Source organism: Cricetulus griseus, chromosome 2, assembly GCF_003668045.3.
Source record: "Cricetulus griseus strain 17A/GY chromosome 2, alternate assembly CriGri-PICRH-1.0, whole genome shotgun sequence".
Taxonomy (NCBI): domain Eukaryota; kingdom Metazoa; phylum Chordata; class Mammalia; order Rodentia; family Cricetidae; genus Cricetulus; species Cricetulus griseus.
The window spans coordinates 177861314-177883337 of record NC_048595.1 but is presented as its reverse complement, the minus strand read 5'-3'; the positions used below and the strand labels follow the sequence as shown (position 1 = coordinate 177883337).

General features: G+C 44.2%; 1 protein-coding gene across 1 annotated transcript in view; it reads left to right on the top strand.

Annotated features, from left to right (window-relative positions):
- Window positions 1-2480: 2480 nt before the first annotated feature.
- Pde6a (phosphodiesterase 6A) overlaps window positions 2481-22024 on the top strand; it is a 65672-nt gene continuing 46128 nt past the window's right edge. Inside the window, exons 1-5 of the mRNA XM_027402631.2 lie at window positions 2481-2954; window positions 12703-12855; window positions 13588-13677; window positions 14440-14580; window positions 17889-17963. Coding sequence (XP_027258432.1) covers window positions 2481-2954; window positions 12703-12855; window positions 13588-13677; window positions 14440-14580; window positions 17889-17963 — 933 coding nt within the window. The remainder of the gene's footprint in view (window positions 2955-12702; window positions 12856-13587; window positions 13678-14439; window positions 14581-17888; window positions 17964-22024) is intronic.

Genomic DNA, 22024 nt, shown 5'->3' with positions numbered 1-22024 from the left:
AGTAGTCAAGAATATGTAAAACTTATAAATAAAAACAAAACAAAATGCTGAACACCAACGATGTACTAGACAGCCCTGGGAGAAGACCTAGGGAACAAACCCTGATAGGTCCCTTCCCTCATGAAGCTCCCAGTGCAGTGGGGGAGGATAGAGAGGAGGAAAAGGGAGAAAAGCCAAGAGAATTTCTGGGAAGAATAAATACAACAAAGGAAATGAAATGGCATGACAGGCAAGAAATGGGGGAAGGTGGTGTGGTGCTTCCTTGGGCTAAAATAACAAGAAATGATGAGTGACAATAAAACCTTATCATCTGCAGACTTCATGGAACTGGGAAAGAGTGAGCAGGATGCTTGGGTGAATTATGGCATCTGGTTTAGAGAAGTTCAGATGGTCATATGGACTATCAGAGTAAGGGGCACCCTTTCCTTTCCCCCTTTAAAAAATAATATATAAGTAAATTGTGACTTGTTTACCCCATTAAGAGAATGCTGAGGAGCAACAAGAATGAATGAATTAACGTCACACATGGAGATAGAGATGCAAATCACAAACGTGCTGAACTGAGAATTTTGCAAAGCTAACCTGTGCAGAAGTCATGGTTTACCATTGGGTGGAGAGGGGTACCTTTGTACATAGTACTAAATAGGTACTAAATGCCCCCAAGACTTTATTACACTTTACAGGGAAGGAAGTAATCCACTTGACAATAAAGTCCCTTTACAAAGTTCAAAGGGCTAACAACTGTCTATAATTATGCATTGTACAGTATTTACAAGCACTGTTCACAGCATAGGGCTGTCGTGGAACTTAAAATAAGGTTCACCCAGGAAGACAGAGCTCTTACCTACCTCCTTTTGTGCTGGAGAGGCACATCAAGGAGAATTTTGGTGTTTCTAGATTCTCTGGAGTTGATACCCCACATATTGTGGTGTACATTTCTGATGAACAACCCAAGGAAGCACAGGCTAGAGTCAGAAAGAGCACACATTAAGCCACCAGGAGAAAGATCAAGTTGAAAGGAAATAGACTCTAAAGGTCAGCCTCTCTGGAATGACAAGATGTTAACCAGAGTTTACTGCTGAGAGTAGGATCACATGTGCTTTAAATTATCCTTTTGCAGTGTTTTCTACAGAAGGCATGTATTATTTTTATAATAAAAGTATAACTGGCCAGGCGTTGGTGGTGCACGCCTTTAATCCCAGCACTCAGGAGGCAGAGGCAGGTGGATCTCTGTGAGTTCGAGGCCAGCCTGGTCTCCAGAGTGAGTGCCAAGATAGGCTCCAAAGCTATACAGAGAAACCCTGTCTCAAAAAAAACCACAAATAAATAAATAAAGAAAGAAATGTATAACTATGGAAAGTGTGTGGTTTTTTTAAAAAAGGGCCCTTAGAATTCTAAAATTAGAACATCATTGAAATCCAAACCCAAGAAAGACTTGTGTGCAGAAATTATGAAATCAGGGCCACAATATACCTGTATACACTGATACAAGCAACTTGGCAGCAACCACGGCAACTGAAGCCCCACACCTGGGAGGGTTAGGGAAAGAGGAAATGAGTGTGGTGTAGTTAGCTTTAATTGTCAAATCAATACAACAGTCTCAATGAGGGATTGTCTACACTGGATTGGCCTGTGGGCATGTCTCTTGGGGTTGTCTTAATTAAGATAGTTGATGTAAGAGACAGCCTACTTTGGGCAACACTATCCCCTAGGCAGGGGTTCTGAACTGGAGGAGAATGTGTGAATCAGCCGAGCACAAGCAAGCAAGCCATCATGTATGCATTCATTCTCTCTCTGCTCTTGATTGTGGATGTGGTATGACCAGCTGTCTCAAGCTCCTGCTGCCATGTCCCCCACCCCCCAATGATGGACTGTAACCCTGAAATTGTGAACTTAAACACCCCTTTTCCCCTAAGTTGCTCTTTGTCCAAAAGAGTGGAGGGTTCCAGGTAAGGCAAAGAGTCGGGAGGTTTGCAGGTGGCTGTGTCAAAGTTCAACCCTTCCTGTGTGGAGGACTATAGATAGACTTCTCAGCCATTCTGACTGACTAAGAAGCCAAACCAATCTCCTAAATAGTAATTGTCAGGCATGGAATTCACAGGTCCAAAGGAAGTCACTGAGGGCAGAGAGGACACATTTACAGGTAGGTAGTAGGTTGCTCCAAGCTGCCTGTGGCATCCTCTGCCTGAGTGCTATGCGGTTGAATGTCTTATCTAAGCTCTTATGAGACCAGTCGCTCTGTTTTTCCCTTCCAGGGCCCAGTGGCATCTGGAACATGCTGATCCTCATAATTCTTATTCTGGGGAAGTATTAATGACTTAATCCCTCCGCTTGCTCCTGCTCCACTGTGGCCTTCTCAGTGAGATTTACAGACAAGACCCAGAGACGACCAGACTGAATCAGAGCACATTGAATTCAATTTTCTGGGAAACAGACCTGAAAAGGCCTCCCCTTGGGAGCAGCTGGAGGGAGTCCCAGCCATGGGTGAGGTAACAGCAGAGGAGGTAGAAAAATTCCTGGACTCAAATATTGGCTTTGCCAAACAATACTATGATTTTCACTACCGGGGGAAGGTCATCTCAGACCTCCTTGGGGCCAAGGAAGCAGCCGTGGACTTCAGCAACTACCACACTGTGAATAGCGTAGAGGAGAGTGAAATCATCTTTGACCTTCTACGAGACTTTCAGGAGAATTTACAGGCTGAGAAATGCACATTCAATGTCATGAAGAAACTCTGTTTCCTCCTGCGGGCTGACCGCATGAGCCTGTTCATGTACAGGACCCGTAATGGCATTGCAGAGCTAGCCACCAGGCTCTTCAATGTCCACAAGGATGCAGTCCTGGAGGACTGCTTGGTGATGCCTGACTCCGAGATCGTCTTCCCTTTGGACATGGGTGTCGTGGGCCATGTCGCACACTCCAAAAAGATTGCCAATGTCCCCAACACAGAAGAGGTATGCTCTCCCTGTAAGAGAGACTGTGGGGATGCACTGCTCCCTGGGGTTCTGGGGTCCAAGCGGGCTGGGTTGTTGTTGGCCATCAAGCCTGGGGTACTCATGGCATGATACCACTCTCTATTTATTGGCAATACTTAGAACTTTTTATTTAGAAAAAAAGAATATTCAAAACTAGCAGGAGTTTGAAATACTACAAAGAACTGCCTGCCTGTTTTCATTCATATTCACCAGTTATTAGCATGTTGTCACATCTGCTTCTCTCTCTATTTCTGTGACCTGTTAGAAGGAATTTTCAGGCATGCCCTTTTGTCCACACAGCCTTTATTCTGTATTTCTAGAACAGGACATTTCCTCCATAGCCACAGCACAGTGGTGGAATTTGGGGAGCACAACACCCACATAACACACTCATCTAATAGTTCATATTCAGTGGTTTGTTTGGCTGGTCTTTTTTTTTTTTTTTTTTCCAGACAGGGTTTCTCTGTGGCTTTGGAGGCTATCCTGGAACTAGCTCTTGTAGACCAGGCTGGTCTTGAACTCACAGAGATCCACCTGCCTCTGCCTCCCGAGTGCTGGGATTAAAGGGGTGGGCCACCACCGCCAGCCCATATTCAGTGTTTTCTAGATGTCTCATGTATACTGATGTAGCCCTGCCTCTTTAGTTCACTCCCATCTGAGACCACTCCTCGGTCTGTCTTTGTTTTCTGGAAAGTTGGTGTATTTGAAGAAATATCTTTTTTGCCGAATTAGACAAACCCATAAGTATTTCATGGAAGCATCCTTCCATTTTGATTTATCTAATCCCTCCCACCAGCATGCATTTGTTAGGGTGTTTGTTAGATTAAGTTTACTATACTCTGGGGGAGGAGAGAGACAGACAGACTGACTCATTTGGCATTCCAGGCTAGCTTAGAAGTCCCCATGTAGGCCAGGATGGCCTCAAACTCTCTGCAATCCCCTTGTCTCAGCTCCCCAAGTTACAGGATTATAGGCACGAGCCACCATGCCTGGTTGTCTGATATACCTTCACAATTAGATTGGGTTTCACATTCTCATAGATGCACCACTCAGGTAATATTGGTTTTCTTCATATTTGATATCAGGAGACATGGGAGCTGATTGCCCCGTTACTGAAAGTGCTAACAGTGATTATCTGATCATTTTAAAATTCCAGAAGTCTAGAGGGTCATTGAGAGTTGTAAGCCAGCATGCACTTCAAGGTCCAGTCACAGATCTACCTGAGCTACAGGGAGGCTCTGCCTCAAGAACCCAACCCAAAGCAAGCCAACTAAATCCTGGGGCTTGTGGAGTTTTACTGGCAGTTCTGACAAAGATCTCCAGGAGCAGGTCAATTTCGGTGCTGGATGTTAATTTTGATGACTCTAAAGCAGTTCCACTTAGTCTCCTGCCCAAGTCAACTCCAAACTCCTTCAGATCTCAGTGCAACAGTCACTTCCTTGGGAATACCCTCTGCCATAGTTGCCCCCTCCTGAAGTGATTGATCAAGGTGAGCTCTAGTGTTGGGGACCTTATTTACTAGGTATTTATCCTGGAATTCTGCATAATATCAGGCACAAAGCAAGTAGTTAATAAATATAGCCTAAAGAACAGGAATTTTGCAGTGAAATCTAATCTCTAGATTCCAGGGCCTCATAGGCCTCATTTACTAGTAAACCAGCCATACCAAGATATCCAGTTAACCATTTCCAAGGTCCAGCTCCTGGACATTTTGTGCCATTTTTGTTTGGTGGGTTGTTTTGAGACAGGGTCTCACTGTGTGGCCCTGGCTGGCCTAGAACTCACATTATAGACCAGGATGGCCTTGAACTCACAGAGATTCTCTTGCCTCCATGTGTCATATGCCTGGCTTCCTGGACATTTTGTGACTTTGTCTTCACCTTGCTTCTGTGTTTATTTCAGATAAATAGTCTTAAGGTTAAACAGGGGAGAGAAAGGGCTGGAAAGACAGCCCCGTCAGCAAGGTGCTTGCTGGGCAGACCTGAGAACCAAAGTTCAATCCCTAGAACCCACATTAAAAAAAAAAGTCAACCACTCTGGCATATACCTGTAATCCCAGAGCTGGGGAGATATAGACAGGCAGAACCTGGGGTTTGATGCTAGCTAACCTAGCTAAATCAATGAACTTTAGGACAATTTAGAGACTCAGTCTCAAAAAACAAGGGGGACAGCAATCTAAGGAAGGGCACCCAAGGTTGACCTCTGCCCTCCACATGCAAGTACACATAAGTATACTACACACACACACACACACACACACACACACACAAACACACACACACACAGAGACACAGACACACCTCTCCTCTGGATTGGGAGGTCTTGAGAGGGGTTTACCCAAGATCACCAAAACAATAAGTCCAATCTAACACAAAAACTCAAAGGGTTAATGTGGAGTGATCAATCAGCAGTCAATAGGGCCAAGGTTTCTTTATTAAGATACACCAGCCAAGTGCAGGCCAAAGATACACCAGCCAAGTGCAGGCCAAAGATACACCAGCCAAGTGCAGGCCAAAGCGCACCAGGGCAGCAAAGCAGCCAGGCCAGAGCGAGGAGGAGGGAGCAGGGAGAAGGGCAAGAAGAAGGGAAGGTCCGAGGTCCCTTAAGAAGCCTTCCTACCTTAGACTTCCCCACCCCACGCCCTCACGGGCGTGTTCCAGCACACCTGTCCAGGCTACTAAGTGGAGGCAGAGCTACAGGGTAATCAAACAGTGATTACCTGGTTGTTTTCCTAAAAGTCTAGCAGTTTAGAGAATCACTGAGAGTTCTAAGCTAACCTGAGCTACAGAGTCAAGTCTCAGGCCAGCCTGGGCTACAGAGACCAGCTCTGTGGGAAACACTAGCTAGGCAGACTGCCATGTGGTTAATGTCTCCCCAAATGCACACTTGGCGTCCAGGACTGGGAGGGCAATGGTAGTAGTGGGGAGTTTTGCCGGATGCAATGTGTTTCTTTTCACTTCCCTCTAAACTTTGGTACATTCTCCCAACGACTATGAAGACACAGTCTTGTGTAATAGGTCTCACTATCTTGTGAGTAAGATGCTGACATGGAAACTCTTGCTCAGGGTCACATAGACGAAAAGTACAGATTCAAGTTCAGGCACTGTAGCCTTCAGCCCATGCTCTTAACCCTCACTACTCCACACTTCTTATCTCTAAAGTGAGGTCATGGGATAGAGTGCTATTTAAGAAAGATCATTTCTAGCTGGGCGTTGGTGGTGCACGCCTTTAATCCCAGCACTCGGGAGGCAGAGGCAGGCGGATCTCTGTGAGTTAGAGCCCAGCCTGGTCTCCAGAGCGAGTGCCAGGATAGGCTCCATAGTTACTCAGAGAAACCTTATCTCGAAAAACCAAAAAAAAGAAAAAAAAAAAAAGAAAGAAAAAAAGAAAGATCATTTCTAAGACTGAACTAGACTCCCTTAATATAGGTGACAATGGTGTGACTGGAACAATATATGAGGCCACTGGCAGTGGGTCCAACATCTAACGTTAATGCACAAACTGACTTAGAGGTGCCCATTCTATATGGAGAGATACCTTGCTCAGCCTAGACACAGGGGGATGGGGGTGGAGAGTTGCCTTGGTCCTGTTTCAACTAGATGATGGGGCAGACTTAGTGGACTTCCTAGGGGAGGTCTTACCCCCTCTGTGAATCAGATGGGAGGAGGGGGTGAGTAGGGGAAGTGGGAGGAGAAGAGGGAAGGGGAACTAGGATTGGCATGTAAATACTACTACTAGTAGTAGTAATAGTAATAATAAAAGAAAGATCATTTCTAGTCAAGTTTCAAGAGTTAGGACCTGATGCCTTGAGGTCAGAGCCTGGTACAAATCTTGTCACTTTCTTTCTTTCTTTCTTTCTTTCTTTCTTTCTTTCTTTCTTTCTTTTTTTTTTTGGTTTTTCGAGACAGGGTTTCTCTGTGTAGCTTTGGAGCCTATCCTGGCACTCGCTCTGGAGACCAGGCTGACCTCGAACTCACAGAGATCCACCTGCCTCTGCCTCCCCAGTGCTTGTATTAAAGGCGTGTGCCACCAACACCTGGCACAAATCTTGTCACTTTCTAAGAACACAGTCTTGGCAAATCATTTGGCCTGCTTGGGTTCACTATTTAATTTATAAACCATTGACAATACCCTGTCTCTGCCTCCTATATGCTGGGATTGCAGGTGGGCTGCCACACCTACATGGCTTTTACATGGATTCTGGGGCCCTGAATTCTGGTCCTAGCTTTGTAAGATAAATGTTTTACCCACTGAGCTATTTCCCCATCCTCCTGGTACAAGGCCTACATGGGCAGTTCTTGTTCCTTAATTTGAATTCCATTATCTTTGGTAAAGATCTGTTCTAAGCTACAGATCAATACCACAACTGTGTGGACTATGGAAAAGATTCTAACCTTGTCTTTCTGGAGTTTTCTTTTTAGATTCATTTAGTCTTTGGAAGCAATGAGCCCTGCCTAGGCCTTGGTGCTGTGGGATGGAGGATTTGAGAAGGTCCTCTTATTCCAGAAGATTCAGGCCTCACAGTGGGATGAGCCTCCATGTAGATCTGTTATTTCCTGTTCAGCTCTGAAAATTCAGCCTCATGGCCACACCCATCCTTTTCCAGAAGTCGTTGAGTCTGGGGCGGTGTCCCTGGCTGCGAATGACTCAGGTCTGCATGGAAGTTCAGTGGAGACCAGGAAGTCCTGAATGTTCAGCATTTACATATTGCTTGCTTATTCTACTTGGGAAATCTCACTCAATTCCAGGCTCTGGGATGGACATCATGATCTTACTAATAGCAACTAGAGAGGGAGAAGAGAGTGTGGACTGGGTTCTGAGTTGTCTCTGAACCTCTGTAGAGTTATATTTTGAGCCTTCATTGTCCTAAAATGTCTGGGAATGGTTTCAATCGATAGCATCAGAAACTACAAACTAAGTTTCCCAGGGCCCTCCTACACTTCTGCCTCCCTGGCAAATCCTTGCTCACCCTTCTGCTGTTCTTAAAAGAGGTGAGATCAGCATTGCCAAGTAGAATGGAAGGTGATCTGCTGAGTTTGGGTTTTAAATAAATAAGAAGTAATGTTCTAGTATAAGCATCTCCTGTGAAATACTTAGGATATGCTCACAAGTAAAAATAATTATCATCTACTTGAAATTGAGATTTAACTTGGCATCCTACTGCTTTTGAGATCCAGCATTAATCTGCCATGGTCAGGTAGGATGCAGATAGTTATTTCAATTTTCTTGTATCTGTTGAGACTTGCTTTGTGGTCCAGTGTGTGGTCAATTTTGGAAAAAGTTTCATGAGGTGCAGAGAAGAAGGTATGTTCTTTTGCATTTTGGTGAAATGTTCTATAAATCTCTGCTAGGTCCATTTGGTGTTTATGTCAGTTATCTTCAGCATTTCTCTGTTTAGTTTTTGTCGGGATGACCTGTGACTGGTGAGAGTGGGGTATTGAAGTCTCCCACCCTATGAGGTGTCTGTCTCCATCTCTCCTCTTTACTGCTTGTCCCTGTACTTTGTCCAGTGCCTGGGGTAGGGTAGGGTACTCACTCACTTACTGAGTGAATAAGAGGCAGCTCTTCTTCAGTACCAACCAAGTCCATTTCTGAAGGCTGAACCTATGACTGTCGAGCCTGGAAGGACTGTCAGCTGAGAGAACTGTCATCTGGAGCCTCTCAGGTGTAGTCTGCCTCTGTTCTCTACTTTCTGGAGACTTAAAACTTGGCACCCTAGAAAGGAGAAACACTTCAACCATCACTCTGATGTTACTGCCGGGGAAACTAAGGCAGTGACCTTCCAATCATAGGCATCATGCTATTAGCACCCAGAAGGAGCAACCTTGTATTATCTTAGCTCCTTTTCCTGTTGTTGTGACAAAATACCCTGACAAGGTCAACCTAAAGCAGAAAGGGTTTGTGCTCTCTCACAGTTCAAGGAAAGTCAAGGCAGAGGTTTGAAGCAGCTGGTCACAACACATTCACAGTCATGAAGCAGAGAATGATAAACTAATGTTTGCTTTTGCTCCACTTATGAAGTCCAAGATCCTAGCCAGAAAATAGTGCCACTCACAGTGACAGGTCTCGCCATCTTAATTAGCAATTATCTTTATTGCTAATTAAGTAATAAATCCCCACAGGTCTTGACATAACCCGTGTTTGACACAGAGCCAACGCTCAGTAAATTCAAATGAATGAATGAATCAACCAATTAATCAACAGCTAGTGAATGGGTTGATGAGCTGTGATACTCACCAGCAAGGTTCTTGTCCATGAATGAGAAGGGACAGCTCTGTAGCTCTGTTTGGCAGGGCTGATGTGACTTAATTCCATAATGTATGTAAGTCATCTGGCTCTGAGCATAGCACATCCTTATTATTCAGTAAGTAACAGACCCCACCATGGGTCCAACAGAATCAGAATTGTGGGTGTTTGAAAGGAGGAACGGGGGAATAGGGAATGAGAAGCAGAATTGCATTGCACTTTAAATCTAGGTATAGTGGTATATACCCAAAATCTCAGCACTCAGAAGGCTAACACAGGAAGGAAGATGGTGAGTTTGAGGCTACATTGGGCTATGCAGTAAGCTATAAGCCAGTTGCAGATATGTAGAAACTCTGTTGCACAATAAGCAAGTGAATGAATGAATGAATGAGTGAATGAATGAATGAATGAATGGATAAGCACTGAGGCTCAACCCTCCAACTTTGTGCCCTCCATCCTTCCCCTCTCTCCCAGTATTTCAGATGTACAGATCCTTCCTTTCTTCAAGTCTTCCAAGTCCATTCCCACCTCCCAAACTCTGTAGTCATTATGCCCCTCCTTGGAATGAATGCACTCCCTCTGCCTTGGGCTCCCAGCTCAGCATTGTGTCTCCAGGGAAGGCTTCCAGACTTCCATTCAAACCCAAGCAGCTTCAGTCTGCCACCCCTCCCCTCACTGTTAACGTGTTTCTGGTTTGCTTCCTTCAGAGCAGATCATCTCAAGCTGCAGGGAGAATGCTGAACCAGTCTCTCTTTTTTTTTTTTTTTCTGACTCCTCTATTTTACTTTATGTTTTATCAGGATAGAACTCTCTTGTTCTCTGCTGTAGCCCCAGGGTTCACAGCAGTGCCTCACACAAAAAAAGCATCCTGTCAATTTTGAGTGAATGAATGATGACACTGGGCCTTCCTTAGCCATGTCTTGTGTTCCTGGGCTTTAAAGTCAATGGTTTGGGGCTGAGGAGATGGCTTAATAAGTAAGATAACTTGCTGTACCAATGTGGAGACTTGAGTTCAAATCCCCAGCCCAAGGTCCTATGATGCGGTTGTTTGGGGGTATTTATTGTGGTCTGGATACAGGGAAGGCAATGTTGGGATAGCCTCCAGTCATTTGGAGGCTGGAGTGTTGGGGAGGAGTTCCTTGACTGAGAACTCAGTGAGTGTGATAGTTAATGTAGTTAATTCGGATCTTGACTCACCTCAGAGACAGACCTCTGGGCCTGTTGGGGAGGGAGTGCTTTGATCAGATTGATTGAGGTAGGAAGAGCAACCCTAACTGTGGGCAGCATCACTTCCCTGGGCTGAGGGCCCACACAGTACAGAGGGAGAAAACAGAGTATTGCCTTTTGCTCCTCACTGCTTTCTGCAATGTGATCAGTTTCATACTCATGTCAGCATACCTTACTGGACATGGTAGACTGTACCCCCTCAAACCGGGAGCCAAAATAAGCCCTTTCTCCCTGAAGTTGCATTTGTCACGTGTTTGAATAAAAATGAGGAAAGTGACTAATCCACTGGAAAAGAGGGTGCTCGTAGATGTAGACATTTGCCTTGGATGTAGACGAGGCCCAAGTACTGGCTTCCCTGGATGAAGGTAAACATTGCAAAGCTGAAGTGACTGGGATGAATCTGAGCGTGCCCGGCCCCTGAGCTGTGCTCAGACACTCAACTGTGTCCTCCAAGAATGACACAGAAAACCCTCCTTGGCTGCCACTGTCTTCCAGCTTTTTTTAATCCTCAACTGCTAATTCAAGTGGAGCATGACTAGCTTATCATAATTCCTTTACCCTTCATCCGTTTGAGCCAACTTTAGTGACCTTATGTCATTGTTTATTTGTTTAATCTCCCTCTACCTGCAAAGAAATCCCAAAATATAGAGCATCACACCAGGAATATGAGCAGTAGGGAAAATTCTGCCACCTTAGTTCCAGAGAAGTTCAATGGGTTGGCTGTGTGGATGAATTGCCCCTCTCAGAGAAGTGTACACAGTGCATGTTTGCACTGGCTCATGTCCCGTGGGACATGGCAGTCAGGAAATTTACCACGGTGCTGGAGACAGAAAAGTGGATTCTCTTGACTCTAGACAATCCAGCCTCTGTCTCCTCTTCCTGGTCATGGAGCCTGTATCAAAGCCTCTAAAGACCTGCCAGGCTGCCTTTGAGGTTGGGAGTCAGGGTGTGTGGACATCTGCATCATACAGTTTTCAGCTAAGCCCTTAGGGCCTGTATTACTCTATTAACTTCTTTTGTGCTACTGTGACCAAATACCCAACAGAAGGAGGTCATCGGGATGGTTTGGTGGCACCATGAGTTTGATTTCCAGAAGCCAAGTGAAGGTGGAAAGAGAAACTACTCCACAAAGCTCTCCTCTGATTGCCACACTGGCACATGTCCCTCATTATAAACATCATGCCTCTCCTATAATAATAATTAAATAATGTTTTTACTTGAAGGATAGAAAGATTGCTTTGGCTCATGGTTTGGGGCTAGGAGTCCATCACAGGGAAGGTGTAAAGGAACAGGGCAGCTCATATGGCAGCCATGGAGCAGAGAATGAGAATGCCCCAGGTTGGCTTTCCCCACTCCTCTGCTTACTCCAGCTGGTCCACCAGCCTATGGGATGGTGTCACCCACATACAGGGCTGATCTCCCCACTTTAGAGATCCTCTCTGGAAGGTATTTGCTTCACTTGTCTCCTAGGAACTTCTCAACCCAATTAAGATGACAGTCAAAGTTACAGTTAGTGATTCCTCATTGAGGAGCTTGAGTCTTAGCCATTTGGTACAGACCTGACATGTAGCAAAACTTTCATATAGAATTATAGGATAGGGATGGCCACTGTAATGGCCATGTAGTCTGTAACCAGCTTGTTACGAAAGGTGAAAATATTTGCCTATGTTTCCAGCACTTGTGGGAGGCTGAAGCAGGAGGATTGAGAGGTCAAGGTTGGCATGGACTATACAGTGAGACTGTGTCCAAACAAAGAAAAGAAAAAGACAGGGTGGGTGGCAGCTGAAAATAACAAAGCCTTTTGGTCGGTGAGTGGACCCCAGTGTAGCTTCACAGGGGCTGATGTGAGCAGAGCAGAGCTGAGGACAGGGTCTACAAGCTCCCAAGCCGTGTTGACCTTGACTTGTGGATCCCCTTTCTGTGAGATGGGCTATTGGTCCCTCTCTTAGACAGTTGGGAGGATGAAGATGAAAGAATGAGATGGAATGCCATGTATAGTGCCCACTGTCAGTCATGCCCCTAAGTCCCTTACAGCACCCATTTAAGTTTCTACCTTGGGCATCACTAGCTTGAAATGTTTGTCCTCCATGGCCCTTTGTGGGCTGTCCCTCAGGCCTTCTTTTTTGATGGATGATGGAGGTGTACAAGGTGTACATCTCATGAATGCCTTTATCCCACTGTCAGCAGGGCCTCTGAGATGCTCTCCCATCCTTGTTTCATTTGCCTCCCTTTGCTTGTCTCTGCCTTCTTTCAGGATGAACACTTCTGTGACTTTGTGGATGAACTCACAGAGTATCAGACCAAGAACATCCTGGCTTCCCCCATCATGAACGGGAAGGATGTGGTAGCCATAATCATGGCTGTGAATAAAGTAGATGGGCCCCACTTCACCAAGACAGACGAAGAGGTAAGACTGAGATACTGCTGAGGACACCAGTTAGCCCATTCCTCACAGAATTCCCCAACCATTGACATTTGGCTTGGCTTTAGTCCCCCATATAAAAAGCAAGAGGACAAGCCAAGTATGGTAGCCCAAGCCTGTACTTACAGTATTTGAGAAGCTGTGGCAGGAGTATTGTCCCATGTTTGGTGGTACACAACTGTAATTATACTTGTATAGCCTGGAGTGTATAATGAGTTCTAGGGCTTCGTGTGTTATGGATCAGGTAGACCCTGATTCAAAGGCTAAAAGAGAGAGGGGGCAGGGTCTACCTGCTAATCTCTGACTGTCCAGACATTGGATTTTAGAGTTAGCAATGAGAGGTGTTTGTTCTGGATCTTCCAAAATCTTCTTGTTTTATTTGGACAAATCACTTACCTTCCCTGAACTTTTTTTTTTTTTTTTTTTTGTGAAGAGGGGTGATTTCACAGTATCTACCTCATAGCGACTTAAAATGACCAGGTAATATATACCAATGACTTACCACAGGGACACCAAGTTCAATAAATACTAGCTATTTCTATTAATACAGTTTCATTAATAAATCAACAAGCATGGTGAGTTTCCATTCGCAGAGCCATTCATGGCTCATCTGTGCAAATTGCCTCTGTGTGAGTTTTAATGACGGTCAGACATTTGCTGGTGGCAGAAGGAGCCAGAGGAAGGATTTCTCAGTCTCACCGCTGTTTGAATTTGTAGATTCTTCTCAAGTACCTCAACTTTGTGAATCTAATCATGAAGGTATTCCACCTGAGTTACCTGCACAACTGTGAGACTCGGCGTGGCCAGGTGAGTGGCCTGAGCATGCCTTTCTACTGAAGTGTTAACGTAGTCAGGGCAGCTGGTGGGAAGGTACTGGGAGCTACTGAACTGTGTCTGGTGTGAGTGCCCTGTATTAGGAGGTGATGAATACTCATAAAGTTGTATCCCGGAGTGGTTATGCTTGGATCTGAATGCTTGCTCACTAACAAAGCTGCCAGACCCTAAAGGAGGTGCTAAGCCTCTTGGATAATGTGGATATGTAAAATGGGCACAGTGGTGCATGCATGTCATCCTAGCACTCAGGAGATGGAGGCAGGAGGATCAGAAGTTCAAGGTCAGCCTCTGTGACATAGCTAATTCGAGGCCAGACTGGGCTACACAAGATCCTATCAAAATAAACAAACAAACAAAACAAAACATGGAGATAATTATATATCTTTCTCAAAATGGTGTTATCAAAATAAGTAAGATAACATAGGTAGGGAACTCATACTCAACTGATAATTATTATTTTATTGTATGGTTTTTTGCAGTTAAAAGGGATGAACTCAAGACCTGTATTACTGTCCTGCATCCTTAAACCTGTGCTTAATATATTTTATTAATAACAAATGAGATTTAAAAAATGGAGAGAGTTGGACCCAATACCTCAATTTTCCCACCTATAAAATGGAGTTAATAAGCCTGTTTTTCTAGGTTATTGTGAGAATTAAATCAAATAAACTTTTCAGAAATGTTATTTTCTATCTAAGAAACTTCTACTTTGATTTTTTTTTCAAATGTCTTCAGATATTGCTGTGGTCTGGAAGCAAGGTCTTTGAGGAGCTCACAGATATAGAGAGACAGTTCCACAAAGCCCTGTACACAGTCCGTGCTTTCCTCAACTGTGACAGATACTCCGTTGGCCTCTTAGACATGACCAAACAGAAGGTAAGAAAACCTCAAGGACACGCCTTTCCAAGAGACACGTGGTGATTAAATGCAGTCTAGTCAAGAACTCAACTAGCACAGGACACAGCCTGGGTGAAACTGGATGGCTGTGAAAAAGGTTTTACATAAGCCGTAGGTACAGCTACAGCTCGATCAGTACCATGCTTGCCTCAAAACTGTGAGGACCTCATTTTGACCCTGGCACTGATGTAAAAGGGGCATGCCATACATAGCACAGGTGCAGAGGTCAGAGGGCAACTCTTGGAAATCAGTTCTGTCCTTCCACTCAGGGTTCTGGGGATTGAACTGGGTCATCAGGTTCATGTGACAAGCACTTTCACCCTGGCGCCATCCTGCTGTCCTTGGGAGAGTCCTTTGCAGGTTTCCTCTTCTATCGCACAGACATCTTCTCCAACTCGGTGCTTGCTTTCTCTTAAAAGCATATTTCCATGAATATAAATCAGAGTCATAGTGTAGTCTAAGGAATCAGGTTTTTCTTGTGGCTAGTGACTTTTGTGACATGTTTAAGAAGTCTTTTGCTAGCTTCCAAGATCAGAAAGGTATTTATGCCAATCATGTAAGTTTTATTTTTATGGATTTTACATGTAGCTCTACAGTATACCAATTTTTTAATGTATACTATGATACAAGATAAATATTAATATTCCATGTAGACACCCAATCAACCAATTATTCATCTGGAAAAGACTCACCTTTCCCCACTGCTCTACCCAAAAGTCCACCTTTCTCATGATCCCATTGGAAAGCCCATCTATCCTTGGGTTTGTTTCTGTAATCTCTGTTCTGTTGCGTTGGTTTATTTCTCTATTATTCTACAATGTCATACTGCCTTAATTTTAGTATGTTTGTACAATATCTTGATATTCACTTGCAGGTTTTGTGTTTTATGTTAGAGTTTTTCACTTTGTCTTATATTTCTTACACTTTCTCCCTGTATTTCCCACTCTTTGACACTTAGAGACTTCAAATTGAGTATTCCTTTTTCTCTATCTGCCATGCCCGGCAGAAACTAAGTTTTTCCTTATCTTTTACATGAAACACAAAGTTCTATTAGGGCAGTGGTTCTCAGTCTTCCTAATGCTGCGGCCCTTTAAAATAGTTCCTCATGTGTGGTGACCCCCCAACCATAAAATTATTTCTTTGCTACTTCATAGCTCTAATTTTGTTACTGCTATGAACTGTATTGTAAATGTTTTTGGAGATAGGAGGTCTGGCAAGGGGGTTGAGACCCATAGGTTGAGAACCCCTCTTCTAGGCCCTGAACTATGCTGTATGGATCATAAACAAGTGATGAACAGGGCGTGGGGCTCCAGGAGATGTCCAGTTCACATTCTCACCCAGACCAGAATTTCTTTCTGTTGTCAGAAATCTAGAAAAAAGAGTCTAGCTGGACAAAAGGCCAAGGGTGCAGAGTCTGAACTTCATAGGAACTCCCTTCTGTTTGTTCTCTGGGTGACATTAGCATAAACAAACCATCAGGATAAGTATGCTTAAAGGAACAAGGCAGAGAGGGTGGCATCTACACACAGCAATGCAGAGCTAACAGATCACTGTTTGTCCCCAAGTATTAACAGCTCAGTGATCAGAGGGAGCTCTGGATGAGGAAGACCTTCTCTGAAGGCAGAGACTTTGACATGACACAACCTTTGCATCTCCTCAGGCAAATAACACCAGCAGAGAAGTCACAGGAGGAAGCCTGGGAAGCCCTAGTGGTTTCTCCTCCTACAAGAAGTCTTCTTTCTGGTTCTTTCTTCTTTTCCCTCTTTCTTCTCTTCTTGAGACAGGGTCTCTTGGATCCTAGGCTAATCTTGAATTTGCTATGTAGCCAAGGATAGTCTTGAACTCCTGATCTTCCATCTCTACCCCCTAAGTGCTGGGATTCCAGACAAGTGCATCTACACTCACATAATTCAGCGCTGGGGTTCAAAGCTTTAGGCCTCTAGGCAAGCACTCTACCAACTGAGCTCAATCCCCAACCCTCTTTTACTACCTTCCTCCTGTGTCATGGGTAAAAAGAAAAGCTTAAGATAAAATAAGTTCAGTAAGGGATGATTCATCACCCAGGCAGGAAGCTGTCAAGAGCACTGCTCTACATGGGCAGTGAGCTCTTCTAGGGTAAATGGAATAAAGTACATGAACAGCATAATTGGCTACAGTCAAGCATTTGTCTGATTTGGGTGTGATCTGATCAGTTGGCTGTCTGTGACTGACTAAAATTTAATTTGTAATAAAAACGTGTCTCTTAGGTTATTACTCCAGAGCTGGGGATGGAGTCTAGGGCCTTGCACATGCTAAGCAAATGCTTTAGTTCTGAGCTCCAGCCCCAGCCTTGGTTTGTTCCGGAAGGACGTGTGTTGGAGTGCAGGAGCCTGGTTACAAAACAGGCTCAGGTGCATGCCCTGCTTATTGAGTTTATTAGCTTTTAAGGTCTTTTGGAATTTTTTTTTCACAACACTTTAACAGTTAAAAGCAGTGTTTCTGGAGTTGACAGTGGTGTTGTTGTGTGACGTATTTTGAGACCTCATGTTTCTCACCACTGCTGTTGTCATGTCGCCTTTCCAATTGGCACAGACACAACTGCAACATGATTATTCAGTGGTGGCCTCGCCTCCACACATGGTGGCATGTACACACACACACACACACACACACACACACACACACACACACATACACACACACACACACTTTTTTAAAAAGTAGGATCTCTATGGAGAACAGATGAACTGTGTGTGTGTGTGTGTGTGTGTGTGTGTGTGTGAGTGTGTGTACATGCCACCGTGTTGCCACCATGTATGGAGGCAGAGGACATCTTTGGGTGTCAGTCCTCTCCTGCCAGATTGGGTCTCTTACTGTTTGCTATTGTATGAGACAGGCTGGAGAGCTTCTGGGAATCCTCCTGCCTCCACCTCCCATTTTGCCCCAAGAGCATGGACATTACAGACATATGCTACTGTGCTCTACTGGGATCTAAGGATTTGAACTCTTGTCCTCACACTTGCAGGGCAAGCACTTTTACCTAGTGAGCCATTTCCTCAGTCCCAAGACCTTATTTCCCTGACTAGTGTCCTACAACACTGGGGATATCCCAACTCATCACCTATATTTTGGCTGCTTAGACAGAGCTTGTTTATCAATGTTTAACAAATATGATTATTCTCTGACTTTGCCCTTCCAGTCAAACTCAGGTTTCAGTGATCTTTCCGCCTTCAAACTTCAGTGGTAGGCAACTCATATAGGCTGGACTTCTCTTTAAAAATGTGTAATTATTATTTTTTTACTCATAGGAATTTTTTGATGTGTGGCCAGTTCTGATGGGTGAGGCTCCAGCCTACTCAGGTCCCAGGACTCCAGATGGAAGGGTAAGCTGCTTTGTGATCTTTCCCATATGCAAGGGTTGTCAGCGTCTGCTGAAGGATATTTATTTATCATTTGTATTTAACTTCACTATATTAGGCTGTCTCTCTTGTGTTATGGTAATTCTTCATGACTTTCTAACCCTGTCTCTTGCAAATGTGTAATATCTTGCTGGAGTTTTAAAGGGACCGGGAGGAGCAGGTGGGGCAGGAATCAGTAAACAAATTCTACAGACAAGAATGTGTTCAGAGATGTCACACTGCTGGCTCAGGTATCTTCCCAGCAGGAAGTTAGAACCAGTTTGGAACTAGAAAGAGGCTTCAGGTCTAATACAGAATGTTCAAATTGGTAGCCAGAGCAAAGTTCCAACTACTTGACACACTTGTTAGCTGCCTGCATTTAAGTTCTTGTTTCCTTGTACTTACAAAAAACAAAAGAAAACAAAAAACCAAAATAAACACCAAACAAACAAACAAACAAGCAAGCTGAAATGGTTTAAATTGATCGTCAAATTTTTCATAAGGGATTCTCGGTTTCTTTTGAAAAGATTGAAAATCGGGGGCTGGAGAGATGGTTCAGTGGTTATGAGCACTGACTGCTCTTCCAGAAGACCCAGGTTCAATTCCAAGCACTGGAAGACCTGGGTTCAATTTCCAGCACCCATATGGCAGTTCACAACTGTCTGTAAATTCAGTTCCAGGGGAGCCAACACCTTCACACAAAGTATAGGCAGGCAAAACACCAGTGTATATCAAATAAAAAAAAATAAATCCTAAAAAAAGAATGGGAAACAAACAACAACAAAAACCAGGCATAGTTAGTGGCTCATTCCTATAATCCCAGCAAAGTGGAGGTTGAGACAGGAGGATCACTGCAGGATCAAGTCCACCCTGGGTTACATAGTGAATTCTAGGCCAGCCTGGACTACACTGAGAGACCCTATCTCAAAACAAAATGGCAATGTAAGCTAAGCCTAATGGCTTAAATCTCTAATCTTAAGTATCTACATAAGAGGCTGAGGCAAAAGGATCATAACTTCAAGGCTATTTGGGCTACACAGTAGGCTTATAGGCTATCTGAGCAACTTATATTTTAAAATATAAGTAAAATGAGGGCTGGAGGTATAGCTTGATGGTAGACTGTTTACCTAGCATCTGTGAGGTCCTAAGTTCAATCCCTAGTATGAGAGAGAGAGAGGGAGAGGGAGAGAGAGAGAGAGAGAAAGAGAGAGAGAGAGAGAGAGAGAGAGAGAGAGAGAGAGAGAGAGAGAGAGAACACGATTGATGAGCATCTGTTTCTTTCTGGGGACAAAGTTAATGTAGTTGGTCCCATTTTAACTGGACCAGGTTATGAAGTGTTAAAATTGGTTGATATACCCCATAGCTATGATTATGGATTCAAACAACTGAGTTATATGCTGAAGTCTCTTCAGCTTGAAATTCATTCCAGAGAAGAAATGAATAAAAAACAGTTGAGTGAAACCATCCAGGACTCAGGCAAGTACTGTTTTGGAGTCAATGATATACTGAAGGCTTGGAAGTAGAGCCTGGAGAGATTCCAGAAATGTTTAAAACTCTGAATATGTTGAGATGTGTTCATCTCTGAGGCAGAGAGGAGAAGAAAACTCTCCAGGGAACAAAACACAGATAAATCTTATTTGACAAAGACCATCCTCTGGATATTGTCTTTGGGCTCATCACCAAAGCCAAACCCAGAGGAAACACACACAAATGTGATTTGGGCCCAGACAGGGTCACAGGATTGGCTAGGCTTGACCATGTAAAGAAGGTAGGTGTGGGGCTAGTAAGATGGCTTAGTGGGAAAAGATATCTGTGGCCAAGCCCTGATAACTAGAGTTTGATCTCCACTACTCATTCAGTGGAAGGAGAGAATATACTTCCATCAAGTTGCCCTCTGATGTTCTCTACATGCACACACACACACATAATACTTAAGTAATTAGTAATAAAACTACTTTTTGAGACAGGGTCTCTTTATGTAACTCTGAATGTCCTGGAACTCTCTGTGAGGACCAGGCTGACTTTGAGCTTGCAGAGATCTGTCTGTCTTTGCCTCCTGAGTGCTATGGTTAAAGGTATGGGACACTATACCCAGCTCAAAACATTTTTCTTTAATGAATGTGGGTAGAATGGGAAGACACCTGCGTCCTAACACAAGCTAATCTTGTAGGCTTGGGACGTTTCCAGAAGCTCCCTTCCCATTCTGCCATGCTGGATTAGGCCAGCCTGTCCACAGGACTTAGATCACTAGAGCTGGTCTCCCACTGATGGGCAGTAGACACTCTAGTATAAAACTAGAGCTGGCCGGTTGCACCTCATTGTCTGCCAGGCACTGTACCTGAACTGTTTTGTTTTTGTGGTCATGTGGTTTGAAACCAGGGCCTCATGCATACAAGGCAGGCGTTTTACCACTTCCTTGGCCCTTTTTGTATTTTTTAAAAAATTGCCTTTATTTTGAGACAATATTTTGGCCTTGAACTCACTCATTTATCTTAGGAGGTGCTTGAACTTGCAGTGCTCTTGCTTCAGACTTCCAAGTAGCTGGAATTACAGACTTGCACCAGCATGCCTGGCTGTCAGTTATTCCTTTTAATGTGTCTACAAACGAGTTACTTTATTTTCTCATCGGACAGTTGAGGAGATTAAGATCTGGAAAGGCCAAATCATTTGTATGAATTTAAAGCCAGGATGCTTTTCTCTCTGATGGCTGTCATCACAAACATGCTTTCTCATGGTCCCTTTTGCCTTCTAATATGACTCATGCTTTATTGGCCAAATTCAAATGCATTTTAAAATTACAGTGTTAAACTTTAACCCACCCTTTCCTCAACCCTAGGTCCAAAGCCCTCTAACAGCCAACTATATTTTATTTCACCTCCTCTAGAAAGTAAAATGGTATGTGTGTGTTTAAAGTATGAAAAAGTTGTACAGGCTAATTAAGCCTTGGGGGGGGGGGAGCAAAACATACTGTTTGTCTTCAAACTGCCATATTCCCAGGCACCATTATTTTGGCTACTACTGTACTGGTAGCTCTTTCAAAGACCCTGGTGTCATGGTGTTTGCTATTCAGCAGAAGGTAACAAAGGTACCCTTGATGACTCTTGTTTGGTTTTCCAGAACCTGTGAATTCAGACATGAATGTGGCCTTGAGGGCCATACAACAGCTGCAGTGTGTAGAAAAAGCCCTATTTTGCCTAACACACTGATTCTATTTTGCTGCTTTTTTTCTGAAGGCAAATTGATCCTCCATAAGGCTTCAGGAGAAAGAAAAAATAAAAAATAAAAACCCAACACACTCACCAAACCTGTTAGACATGATAGGAACTTTTTGGAAGTGTCTGGTGGCAACTGCACTTGGCACTATACTGTTAGCTGTGTTGGCAGCAGCAGTGGCCACATGCTCACCTCCAAGGCTCTGCAACAGCCGGTGTTGCTCAGCTGGGATGTCTAAGCAACTCTTCTTCTCTTGTCTTTTTATTTGTTAATTTAAAAATTGTTTTCATTTTACATACCAACCCCAGTTCCCCCTCATTCCCCTTCTCCCATCCCCCACTTTCTCCCCTTCCCATCCCCCCCATCCACTCCTCAGAGGGGGTAAGGCCTTCCTTGGGGAGTCAACAAAGTCTGGCACACCGAGTTGAAACAGGACCAAGCCCCTCCCCGCTGCATTAAGGCTGAGCATGGTATCCCACTATAGGGAATGGGGTCCAAGAAGCCAGTTCATGTATCTCAAATGGGTCCTGGTCCCATTGCTAGCCCCTCCCACCCCACCATAACAGATCAAGCCACATAACTGTCACTCATATTCAGAAGACCTAGTAGTTCGGTCCCATGCAGGTTCCCCAGTTGCCAGTCCATAGTCTGTAAACTCCCACTAGCTCTAGTCAGCTGTCTCTGTGGTTTTCACCATCATGCTCTTGACCTCCCTCGTTCGTATGATTCCCCCCCCCCAACTGGATTCCAGGAGCTCAGCCTAGTGCTTGACTATGGGGTCACAGCATCTGCTTCCATCAGTTACTGGATGTAGGCTCTATGATGACAATTAG